This window comes from Chamaea fasciata, unplaced genomic scaffold (assembly GCF_029207755.1).
Source record: "Chamaea fasciata isolate MVZ Bird 193981 ecotype frontalis unplaced genomic scaffold, bChaFas1.0.hap1 SCAF_3, whole genome shotgun sequence".
Lineage (NCBI taxonomy): Eukaryota > Metazoa > Chordata > Aves > Passeriformes > Sylviidae > Chamaea > Chamaea fasciata.
The window spans coordinates 4,149,122-4,162,174 of record NW_027094088.1 but is presented as its reverse complement, the minus strand read 5'-3'; the positions used below and the strand labels follow the sequence as shown (position 1 = coordinate 4,162,174).

The 13,053-nt window shown below is 41.8% G+C and overlaps 1 protein-coding gene across 1 annotated transcript; it reads right to left on the bottom strand.

The window, feature by feature from the left end:
• Positions 1 to 4,820: 4,820 nt before the first annotated feature.
• LOC136287928 (serine/threonine-protein phosphatase 4 regulatory subunit 3B-like) lies at positions 4,821 to 11,573 on the bottom strand. Its single transcript, XM_066180614.1, is given in 12 exon segments — positions 4,821 to 4,904; positions 5,472 to 5,646; positions 6,095 to 6,234; positions 6,559 to 6,728; positions 7,432 to 7,590; positions 8,032 to 8,134; positions 8,830 to 8,961; positions 9,188 to 9,252; positions 9,255 to 9,303; positions 10,052 to 10,174; positions 10,390 to 10,467; positions 11,025 to 11,573. Coding segments are annotated over 12 exon segments (1,827 nt in total).
• Between the last annotated feature and the right edge of the window lie 1,480 nt (positions 11,574 to 13,053).

Below are 13,053 nucleotides of genomic sequence, written 5' to 3'. Positions count from 1 at the left end.
GTGCACACATGTATCTCTGCCACAATAAAAACCTTCACCAAGGTTTGTCCTTCATCAGCACAACCCTCTCTGACTGATCTCTCACAAATTAGCTGCAATGGCAGCTGAAGACATCAAAAACAGGCCTTGCCCATGACCTCCCTGGACAGAATTTATCCACATATGGATGGGGCTTTTTGCCACATGTGGATGGCACAGAAAGACTTTCTTAGAAGAGTAGGGTTCCCTGGATCTGCATTTGCACCCACATTTCATTAGCCATTTCAAACAAAGAGAAGCACTTAACTCGTCCTGATGTTCTACTAAACTTGAAAACCTGCAGGAGTTTTCCTGTGTGAACTGTTTTAAATTAAATTAATTACATTAAATTAATTTCAACTGCTGTTTTCCTTTAGCTTAAATCAGAAGGTGGAACACCAGTTTTGACATTCATCTCAGGGCAAAATGCTGACACTGTGAATGGTGACATCATCAAAGTGCTCAGATAAGTTACTCTTTTAATTGCATTCTTTTAAAATTTAAGGAAAAAAATTAAAACCACTAAATATTCGATTTGGAAGAAGAATTAGAAGCTGTTCTCATGAAATAAAATTCTGACAAAAACTTTGAGGAGTCGTGTTCTGGCATGATGTCATTCAGCAATGGAGCCTATAGAACGGCACTGTTCATGTGCAATCAGTCCCAGTGCTTATTTCCCCTCTTCCAGCAAAACTCACATCCCAAAATCAGCCAGATGTGGGTAGAGGTTTCCCACACCTCTTGTGCCTGTAAATAGACAGCTGGCTAGAAAATCCACTTCTTTTGCAGAGTGTATTATGTTTGCATGTTTTGTTTATGACATTAGTTTATTTAGGATGAGAATGTCCTGCTGTGAGCTACTTTAATCTGAGAAAAAATTTCTGTCACTGGACAATGGATACAGACAGTGTATTTTACAAGTTTCTTTCCACAAACTTGTTTGTTTTCTGTCAGAGGGATGAAGTACACAAAACTTTCCATAATAAGCCAGACAGAAGAGGGATCCTGGCTTTGGAGGAGCAGAGGGCAATATCAGTAGTAGAGAAAAAGGTACAAATGGAGAAAGCATGCTTGAGCTCTACACCCCTCTGCAGACTGACAGACAGCAATGTATTTTTGGTCATAATTATCCATCACAAATCAAGTTCTTATCCTCCCAAATGATAAACCCATTGGAAACTTCAACTGAAACTGAACGATGTCGAATTTCATGACAGGTGGCCTAAGGCAGAGAGCTGCACAGGAATAACATTTGCTCCACAGCATACAGCACTTGGCTTTTCAGATTTTTCTCATTAGAGGAAAAGTCCTGGGATGGGTTCAACAAGTGACAATGCAGGAATGAGAAGCAGCAATGTCTCCCTGCAGTGAAGGGGAGCTGTGCTCCCTCCTCCTAGCCAGTCCTTCCATGCCGGAAAGCACAGTCTTCATTTGCCTCCTCTACTCTTCATTTCATCCACTCTTAAAAGACACACCCCTTTTGTCAATATTCAAGAAAGAGGAAATCATCAATGAAGTAGTGCATTTTGCCTAGAGAGAAATGGAAATTCTCTCACTTTGAAGCATAACCAAATTCCCACCTCCGGAAGTTAGTAGAAGACTTTTCTTAGGGAGCAGATTTTTTTTGCATAAATGCACACTTTCCTTCGGACCACCACCAGAGCAGAGGATAAATAGCAAGAAGGTAAAATGTGTCAAAGCAAAGGTTTGCAGAGGTCAATATTATCCCTCTAATTGTGAATATGGAGGTAGGCTATTCTGTATCCTGTTAATTATTGTCATTTGTTGTCCCCTGCTGTCAGTTGTTTTTCCCCTTAGTGTTTTTTTACTTTTCTCACTTTCATGCCCTATAAGACTTCATTGTTTCCTCAGGTTCATGCCTGGCCATATGAGGAGGTTCCTGCACGAAATGGATGGAAAAGGACAGGAACAGAGCAAAGAGTCAGGCTTTTCCACATGGCATGGAATCCTATCCTTCTCCTCCCACTGTGTTTGTGGCATCTGCGTTTATTTACTCTCTTAAGATTCAAAGCAGAGGTTTTGCTGCTCTGCATTAAAACAAGTGTGAACACAGGCTGCAAACCATGAGCTGAATCTATAATGGATGACTCCTGAAACTGTTCAGAGATGCTCCAAGAATATCTTAGTTAGAGATGGGTAGTAACTCAGCCTATGAATACCATATACAGTTATTGTCACATGGCCAATGAACAGGTGTAGAATGGTAAATCAGCAGCATTTGTCTCCATTTTTCCAAAGAATGCCTGAACCTTCTTTGTAACTTTGGAATACATGGAAGAGTAAAGTGTCTTGACTCTGTTCCCACTAATTTCAGTGGGGTTGAGAGACCTTCAGGAAATCAAGTCACTCATGGGGTCTTATATTTGAATTTTTTTCTTCATGTCTATAAACAGAAGGGCTTCATCTTAATCTACACTAACTATATTTTCTCTTCTTTCTAGCTGGATATCATCAAAAGCAAGGATTAATTTATCAATATAAAGCTAAGCCAGATGAAAATTTACAAACTCCGTACACTGTTTCTAACACTTAGAACAGGTGTAATATTTATTTCCTATATAGTATCACCGGTGGAGGTATCAGTGTTTTGTGACTTCAGTTATTGAAAATGACCAGTTAAAAACAAAACGAAAAAAATCAGGATATGCCAATGTGATTTATATTCCTGGGCATTAAGACAAAGCTTTTTAAAACATGACATGACACTGCTTTATTTAATAACTTTTCATCAGTCCTTGCTGGGTACTTCACTCTTCTCACTGAATACCAATGGACTCCAGACTAAACGATTTGACTAAGGTGAATACAGTACTAAAATTTTCCCTGTTGGCACTCCATGCATTACTCCAGCAATTCCTGGGGGAAGTCATCAAGCCCAGAAGTGGACGATCCAAGACGAAAACCTCAGGTCTGTCTGTGAGAACATGGTGTGAGTGACTATCCAGAGGGATAACTGGCCTCTCCAGCATTACACTGAGCTACTTTGCACCAGGAGGACAGAGATGAGTGTGCCAAGAGAGGAGCTGGCCATGCCTGTCACTGGAAATGCAGCGGAAGGTCAAAGCAGCAGTTCTGACTCTCAGCCCATTTTGCCCCAATGTAGATGTGCTTTTTTGGGGGTTTTTTAGTGTTGGAGTTTTTTTTCTGTTTCTTTGTTTTGTTTTTTTAGAAAAAAAGCAGCAATCCAGAAGAAATTAAATAAAATCCAAAATCCATTTGCCCTCTGACTTCAAGGAGCCAGACACCTGCATCCAGACACCTGCCGCCATGATGGCATCCTTGAAAAATTTACGCAAAGCAATTTCTGAGAAGTCTGCAGTTTCCTAGCACCAGTGCCCCCCTTCACAAGGCTAAGATGGTGAAGTGCATTATTTATGGATTCAAATGGTACATTCTCCTTCCAAAATAATCATTGTGTAATTGGGATAATGCCCTTGGTTGTCTGCCTAAGTGAAACTTGGGGAGAAAATATGTCTTGGCTTTCAGCCATTTGATCAGTAGTCAGAGCTGACTGAAAACTTACCATCAAGGCACTCAGGAATAATTAATCTTCTCATATAAATAAAAAGTTTAACAGCAGTACTCATCTTAAAAGAATTTTAGATCAAGAAAATAAAAAACTGTCTTTTCCCCCTTCTAAAAATTTTTGCAATAAAGTACAAAACAATTATGACAATATTTTCCACTGTCCGAGTCCTGGTTTTGCGAAACCGAAGGAGCAGAGGACTCATCTTGAGAAGTTTGAAGCCATTTGCTACGCTGGAAAGGATGTTTTTCCTCTTGACTTCCACGTCTAATTTGGAGAGATTCCACTTTTGACAAATGTATGAAAACCATCCTTCTGCCCTGCATTGAAAAATAAAATTTCAAATCCAGTCCTTAAAACACCTTGCAGAACCAGACCCAAGCACAGGAACTGCACCACTGAAATACAGTGGATTGTAAGATATGGAATACTTACTTTAGTAGCAAATTTTGAGATGTCCCCTGCAATTCAGTTTCAAAAGCGTAGAAATCATTTCAAAACCCTGTCCCGGCTTGGCCCTGACAGATTGAAAGCGAAGCCAAGGGTGGGCTTACCCTTTGCACAGGGCATGACATCACTGAGTGCAACAATAACTCACAGGAAAAGAAGCAAACACACAGTCAGTTTTCGTGTAACGTTTTATTAAAACAGTACTAACAAAAAACACATCTGAAGAAATGACAGGGAAATTTTAATTCCTGAATTTTACTGCTTACACATGCTAACAAACAGTGTAAAACAAGTACATTGGGAACTTTAATACAAAGGAAACTTCTGTGGTGCAACGAACCGTCTAACATATCTATGTGGAAAGAAATTTTTCAAACAAGAGTTACAATTAAAACTAGCAAGTACCGTAAACTAACTACTAACTATATCTCCAAAACATAGAAATGGCTTCACATTAAACTATTCCAGGAGAAACAGACCTAACATATGTTACTATATATTACTAGTATATTGAAAAATATAACACATTAGCACATACTATATTCAATTACTTATATATTCTATTACCTATATAATATATTCTATTACCTATATAATATGCTCTATTACTTATATATTATTTTATATTACTTTATAACATATCCATATATAACCAGTAAATTATATTATATTTTTATTGAATAATAACCTATATTACAAGACAGATCTATGTGATGGATTGCAGCTGGTCCCGTATTTTGATATTAAACAGCTGCAGCACTGGAAAACTCATCCTAAAAGTTCTTCTATAAAATGTCAGTCACCTTTAGGGATCCCGGCGAGCTCTTTTCTTTGGTGGTGTCTCATCATCTTCATCATTGTGAAAACCAAATATTTCAAACAGACCTCTCTGCGAATTAGAAAAAGGTTAAAAAAAAAATGAAATTCCCACATTGAAAAAATGCACACCGCACATCTGTTTTGCCCCCAAGTCTTAGAGGTGAGCAATAAAATTCTTGCCAGTTCTCTGTAGCTGCTCAGAAGCTAAGATTTGAATAACGCTCAGCTGTAAAAGGCACAAAAGAGGTATCACTCCCTGCATTTTGTCTGCTTAAAACCACTTCTTAATCCCCTGATGGGGAACAGATACCAAAAAAGGAAATTCCATCTGTGTATCACACCAGCTGGGCAGGGTAGAAAGCCAAGGAGTAGCAAAAGTTGAGTCATGCGGAAGAGGCAAAATTGTGCCCACCAGATTAACAACTGACTCCAGTCCCACCTTATCCTCATCAAACCTTACCCCAGACCAGTCAGGGTTTCACTCTTGGTGGAATTAGTCAGGGATTTGTGTGTATGTATCCCCGAGATACCCTGTACAAGGCTATTGCTGACTGTGCCACATCACACCCAGAGAAGCTCTGAGGCTGCTCTGCGGTCCTGTGTGAGGACAGGAGCCTCCATGAAACTTCTCTCCCACCTTGGGGAATTCCAGCGCTGTGGTCAGGCTTCTGTAGGTTGTCGAGGAGTCACTGCAGCTTGGTTTAGATGTTGCAGCTGCCTTCCCTTCACCTGCACTGAACTTCAGATCTTCACGCACTGGGGAGACTGTTGGTTCTTTGGCACGTGTCTCAACAGGCAATGCGGAGGGGACACTGCAAGAGACACAGGACAAGTGATTGAAGCTTTTCCTGATGTTTCAGACTCAGCCAGGTCATCAATGGGCTTCCAAAGAATTAGAATGAAGGAAGTGACTTGGAGAAAGCAATCCAGCTCCATCCCTGCTTCCACCCTCACCGTAAGCTTCACAAATACCCAGGTGATAATGAGGCAGACTCAGTCCTAACTCAGAAGAGCAGAGCAAGATTCTGCTCTTCCTAAGCTGGCAGTTTTCTGAACAGGACATTTAATCTACTGGCCACATCAGCTCTACTCAAAGAAAGCTAGGTGGGGGTTTACTGCAAAAAGTTTTCAGCAAGCATGAAATCCAACCCCAATCCCAGCCACCTGCTTCTGCTGCTCTCTGGAAAGTTAAAAACCAACCGGGCAGGCCTGCAGAATGCCAGCCACTGGCAGCCTCATGAGACAGAAACTGGGCCATACCTGTCCACTTTCTTTCTTTCCTCCTCTTTCGCTGGGTCCTGTTTTGTCTTCAGGCCCTGGAATGCCTGAGTGGGTTTGACAGATTCCAGTGCATCAGAGAAGTTCTCAACTAAATGTGCAATAAGCAACTGAATATTCTCCTGAATAAGAACAAAAACAAGGTTTCAGTCTCAAATGTTCACAGGCAGAAAGTCAGAAAGCTTTTTGGAAAGTAACTGATTCCTTGTCCAGAGCCAAAGTATTCTTGTCAAGAACAAACGGGAAGCAATCAAATTTATTCTTAGGGAAAGAGCTGAGATCTAGAAAGATTCAACTTCCCTTAGAAATGAACAATAGACTCAGCAAAGTCCCAGCTCCATTTGTGAACCTTCCATTAAAACAGGACATTTGCTATCTTGGAGATCCGCCTTTGGCCTCTGGCAATGCCATGGACATGTCAGTGCTGAGGCTGCTGCTGAACTCACCCTTTGGATGAATTTAAACATTTCCATCGAGGCAGATTTCAGCAGGTTGCGCTTATCCTTGTTGTCCAGCACAGCGTTTAAAACTGGCTCAAACAGGTTCCCCAGGGTGATGTACCGGTTGTAAAGGTCATCCTTCAGGCCAATTATCTTCCTCATAAAGCGAAGAGCACCTGTGTGAAGAAAAGACATTCAAGTATTCAACAACCAGATGCTGGGGCTCTCACCTTGCTGTGAAAAAACTGAAAAACTTGGTGTTATCCTGAGAGGAAGATGCACCCCCAAAGTGCAAAAAGCAGCATTTGTTGGCATTTCTTTCCTTCTGGGACTTTTCCCTGGTATTTGAAGGTCATCAGGAACCATGGATTTCTTCCTCCAATCCAGCAGCAATGCATGCCAGCATGCATGCAGTTCAACTATTAACTCCCTCCTGTGCTTTTTTCCCCCTTGTTCCCCTCCCAGAACCAGCCCTGAGTCTTTAAAGATCCTGGGTCACAGAATTTCATTCACTCTCCACAGGGAGTACCAGATTGAGAACATTATTAAGAAAGGACACAATTTCCACTGAAATGAGGAGAGAAACCTGATCACAAAGGATCCTGTCATGAAGATTTCAAAGGATCCCTGCAGACTTCAAAAGAGACAACAATCCTCCTCCCACCAGAAACTGCATTGCTCTGTGCTTACAGACAGCTGCTCTTTTACAAAAAAAAAAAGAAAAAAGAAGTCAAACCTCATTTTTTCCAAATTACTTAATTGACACCAGTGAAACACAGCAAACGAACAGGAATTCTGAGTTCAGGTGTACATTGGTACACCTTCCACACAGGACACACAAAGCCTGAAGAAGGAAATCACAACAGTTCCAATACTCACTCAAGGCCAGAAATTTGTGTTTGGACTTCATCAGGACCAGTGCTGTTCTTAGCAGATCTTTCTTCAAAACGTAAATCTTCATGTGATGCTTGTGCTGTTGCACACAATAAGACAGCATCGCCAAAATTGAGGCAAGTGTTTCTGCTTTTTGATAATTATCTACAAGAAAAATTAATGCCTTGGGTTATACAAAAAATTCAATAACGTACTGTCAGCATACACTGAGCTCAGTTGCTATTCCAGTTCCTGGCATATTTGTAGTGGATTTTTGTTTTACTGGATTGCTTTGGGAAGCAGAACATTGGGTCAGAACAAAACAGCAAACACAGCTACAGCTTTTTTTTTTTTTTTTTTACCTTTGCAGTCAATATTCTTTAAAATTAGACTAGTAAAACTATGACGTTATTCTCAATATACATGAGGGAAGTGCGTCTTTACAAAGCACACCATCACGCTATGTCAGCATTCACAGCTTCAGGAAAGGAAGACTGAGACAGGAACAGCAGTAAGCGTGTTCCCAGAAGGCATCACAGGTCTATTGCTGTTTACCAGGACTGTGAGGCCCTTCGAAGGGGAAAGAAAAATTAAAATTGTCATTACCTATTTCCTGGTATGGTTCTGATGTGGCAGCCAGCAGCGGCGCAGTAAGAAGTTGAATGTAACGGTCGTAGAAGATTTCGAGAAATTCAAATACTTCCAAACTCTGAAACAGCAATAACTTCATTAAACACTGGCATTCACGTTTAACTTTTAAATATAAAAAGAATAATAAAAGAAGAAACAGCCTACAAAGGATTCTGCTGAGTTCTTTGGGTCTGCAGCACTGTCTTCATACAGGATCAATTTCTTTCTTTTGGGGCAAACTTGTGAGACATGCAAGCAAGCTGGCTATCATTAAAAGAATCCCCAGCATGGACGCAAATATATACTGAAAAAAGCCCATCAATGACTCAAAGTGCTTGACAAAGTGTCTTTAAACCATTCTGAAATTCTGAAAATAGTTTTGCCCAGAACAAATATCTGTAAACCATTTTACAGGTATTCTGCTACGTTACAATGTATTGAAATCTTTCAGGATTTATCATCCAGATGGAGAGAGCTATGGTCAGACAGGGCTATGGCACTGACACCTATTAATTTAACAATTTAAATAATGGTTAATTAATGCTCAATTAATTAACCATTTAATATTGGCACAGTGCCCTACACACATGCCTTCCATTAGCAAAATTAGCTTATCTTTTGCTTATTTAAAGTCACTATCAGACCACACTCCACTCAATTAAAAAAAAACCCTATAATTTTGTCTCCTTTGCCCGCAATAACAGCAATAGAGTGTATCAGGCTTTCAAGTTTGCCAAGACAGTGTCATGTCTTCTGCCATTCATGTTCACTTACACTAATTCTGGCCATCATTTTGTCTGTGTTGATCAGAGCACAAAGTATCTTCATTAACTGATGATTTCCTCCAAATTGAGGGTCGGTAGTACAGATCATCTGCTCTATGACCTTAGTGATGAGTTGGGTATGCTAAAAAAATCCAAAAAATACAAAACAAACAAACAAACAAAAAAAAAAAACACAAAGAAAGAAGTCATAAAATAATTGCTCACAAGAATGGAACGAGTTCCCCAACTTTTTGCAATGATTCCAAAATAAAATAAAAACTCAGAAACTGAGATTTTATTTTGCTGGTTGTTTTCTTGTTTTCCCTAAAAGTGGTGTATTCAAAATCTCCAAACCACTTGTTACTTACATTCTCACTCTGCCGGGCCTCTTGCAGTACAAAATCTTGGACTTTGGATGGACAAAATTGCACTAGTAAGACAATATATCTGTAGCAAAAGATCTAACTTGCAGATCGTCCATTGCCTTACCAAAAAAAAGAAAAAAAAAAACAAAACATGTTCAGCTGCAAGGAAGAGGCAGTTCAAAAGTGGAGAACATTTTGTTTCAAAAATTTTCATGAGAAACATGATAATATGGTCACAGAAAAACAACAAGGAACCAGGCAAATATTTTTCTTTCCCAATGTTTTCCTCCTTTAGAAAGGGCACAAGACTTTTTGTGAATTTGACAGCCCTAACATAGGCTGGAAACATTCACAACATCCAACTTGCTTGAATATCTAAGACTTTCTTGATATTCTGTACCTGCTATTCACAATTTATTCATTTTGTACTAAAGAACCAACTGAACAAATCAAGTTGTACAACAGTTTCTGTGCCCATTTACAGGCAACAAGAATTCAGACCTTCCCTTAAGGGATGTGATTTTCTCTGATAAAAATCCAGCAATCAAGCTTCCACATCAAAAAGTCTCTTTCACCTTTTGACTGCCTGGACACGAGGGTTTCACTGCCCTCAGACTTCTCCCTCATGAAAAGTAAAAAATAGCAAGAGCAGTCAAGCCAGGCTTCTCCAGGGCAGAACTGTGGGAAGCTTCTGCATTCTGGACATCACCAGAAATCTCCACTCTCAGCAGAGCAAAGCTCTCCAATCAGACTTACAAAAAAAAATGCTCGGCAGATTTAAAAAAAAAGAAAACAAAAAAAAAAAAACAGGCAAATGGCTGTGGACTTTTCTAGTTTTATTAAAGGCAGTTCTAAGTTTTCACTTACCATTAACTTTTCAAGAATTGGAAGAATTTGCAACTTTAACAAAGTTTGAAGAAATTCCTTTGTTCCATTTCTTCTCTCACGTAATGAGAAAAAAAAGGCACATAATTCATTGAAAATCTTCATCTGGTGCACAGGAAAAAAAAATAAATTATTGTGTATTCAAGTCAGAAAGCTCTCTGAAAGGATGAAACAGTTACAATTTTTACCAGGGGGGTGTACATTGCTGATTCTCTTGAAATACTTCTAAGACTGCAGAACTCTCAGAACAGTTTCTCTTTCTACTTTTTGCCTGTCATTTATTTAAAGCCTTTGAGGAGCCACCAAGCCTGCTGACTTACCAATCGACATCGTTGCTCAGCAGGTGTAGCTTCATTTGTTAGTTGTGCTAAAACTGCAGGCAAAAACGCCTCATCTTTCTGTGGAGCACACAAAAAGAACACAAATTAGGCAGTGATCCTGGAAAGTGAAAAACATGGTCCTTTTAGGACCCCACCCTGCACAAAGCCAAACTTCCCACACTGCCATTGCTTTTGTCACAAAGAAGGCAAATGCTAGAGTACACATCCACCAGAATCATTTCCAGTTTACAGCAGCTCCAGGAAGGGGTTTGGCGCTTTCTGCCATATTTGCACCCCTTTACAGAGAAAACATTGTAATAAATGTCCCTGGAAGTTGCATGTTCCTGAAATACTTAAACAAAAGCAGATCCAAAGGTTTGCTTGGCAACCAAAGAGAAGCACTTGATCTTGTTACAGCCCATAAAAAGTATTAAGATACTCAACCAAAATTTATCAGTTTGAAAATACAAAATCCAAGGGATCAGGAAGAAGGGAAAGCATTCAAAACATTGTGCAAATGAAAGTGTCTGTGATTAACTTCAACACTGTTCACCAGCTGTAAACCAATTCCAAACTACAGCCAGCGGGATCTCTACAGCTCCCATCTAAGCTGCATTAAAAAAAAAACCACTTACTTGCAACCCACATAAAATCTTCTCTTTGCTGGAGCTGATGAAGGACTTGAGGGTAGAAAGACGACCACCTTCAAAATCGGATGGCTTAGGCGTGATGATGGCCAGAATGTACTGTGCCCTGAACGCCTGGCTGATTCTTTCCTTGAGGTGAGGGTCTTTGATTGGAATAACCTCATGAAGCTTTGCTGTTTTGGCTAAGGATTCCCTGTGCTGTGCTGGCTGAGGCAAACAGGGATCGTACTCCAGGCATCCGGCAACAGCCTGAATACACTGGTCAGAAAACAGCACCTCAAACAGGATGGCTTGGTCTAGGTACACAATTCCTCTGACAGTATGGAACAGGAGGTGCAAGGCTTCGGTGTTCTTCTGTCTCTCACAGATTTGGAAAAGCTCTAGGAGCTTTGGGATATAGCCTTCACTCTTCAAGGCCAGTGCCAGCATAGCCGACTGGCTGCATGACGTGTGGACGGAGGTCACCAGCTCTGCAAGCTCCGCAAGCCTGGGGAGCTCACAGGTAGGAAGGTCTGTGAAATTACCTATCCCACCCATTGCTTCAGACATTCTTCTTTGAATTCAGGAAGGTCCTGGGTGGCTTCCACAGAGTGGCACACCAGTACCCAAAGGAGGCCGAGAGAGAGGCAGGACAGGACAGCTCACGCTGCAGCGCCCTTGTGCTGCTCTGCTCCCAACTGCCACGGGTGCTCTTCACCCGTTGCTATGTTACCTGGAGCAGAGCCTGCTGATTGGTCCATCCCTCCAACTCCCAAACCCTAGAATGTTGAGGTCATGACTGCCAGGGGTCGTGACACATGACCAACGGTTCTTTTTGGCCGTTGACGTTTTGGAACCTCTAAAACCCCTCCCCAGTACCTGCTGGGGCCCTACAAGTAGGCCAAAAGGTGGCTTCCCAAGGGCAGGCAGGGAAAAGGGCAACAGCCTTAAGCTGTTTCTTATAGGATATTGGGAAGAAATGCTGGACTACAAGAGTGGTGAGGCACAGCTTGCCCACCCCATCCCCGGAGCTGTTGAAGGCCAGGCTGGATGGGACTTTGAGCTACCTGGTCTGGTAGAAGGTGTTCCTGCCTATGGCAGGGAAGTTGGAACCAGATGAGCTTTTAGGTCCCTTCCAAACCTAACTATGGTCAAATTGCCATCATGGAAGCATGCTGGGAAGCTCCTCCAAGGGGACCACTTCCCCACTGTAGCTGAGGGCTATGGTGTTGGAACCCTGGAAACTTCGATTTGAAGCCTATGGGCTATGGGCTTTTCAGAAGCAAGAGGCTAGGAAGGGAGGGATTCAATCTTAAGGAAACTTCCCTGTGCAAGCACCCAAGAGCCACTCTGGAGTCACTCTCCCATCACCTCATGTGGGACCCAACACAACGTGGGCCTTCACGACTATACCCTCCACACTCACACAGTCAGACCAGGTTTCCTTAACGCTGGGTTTCCCATAGCAGAGTCACAGATGTCGAGATCCTCAGAACAGATTAATCACGATGCAGTAGCTAAATAACAAAATAACACCTCAAGCTGGTGCCTCCAAGGAGGGACCTGGAATAAAGGAACCCCTGTGCTTTCATCCCCTCACTGTCTAAGGTCATGAAGCCCTGGGGCTCATCAGCTCCTGCTGTGTCTCTGAGTGTCTGGTCCCCTGGCTGCCCCACAGGTCCCTGTGCCCTTTGGAATGCAAAGGGGAGCTCATGGCCTCTTGCCCTGGGCTGGGGCTCCTGCTCCCAGAGAGCTCAGCCTGCATTTTGTGCTGCAGCTGCATCCCCATTTACCTGCACTGAATAGATCGTTTAACACCTGCCTCACCAACATCTGCTGGGAAAGGAACACAGCTGGCTGCAAGAAACCAAGGGCACTCCTGGAGTGTGTGGAGCACAACTTTCTGATCTAGCTATTAGATGAGCCATCCAGAGGTTGTGGATGCCCATCCCTGCAAGCGTTGAAGGCCAGGCTGGATGGGGCCCTGAGCAACTGTGTCTAGTGAGAAGCCCATGGCAGAGGGATGATCTTTAAGGTC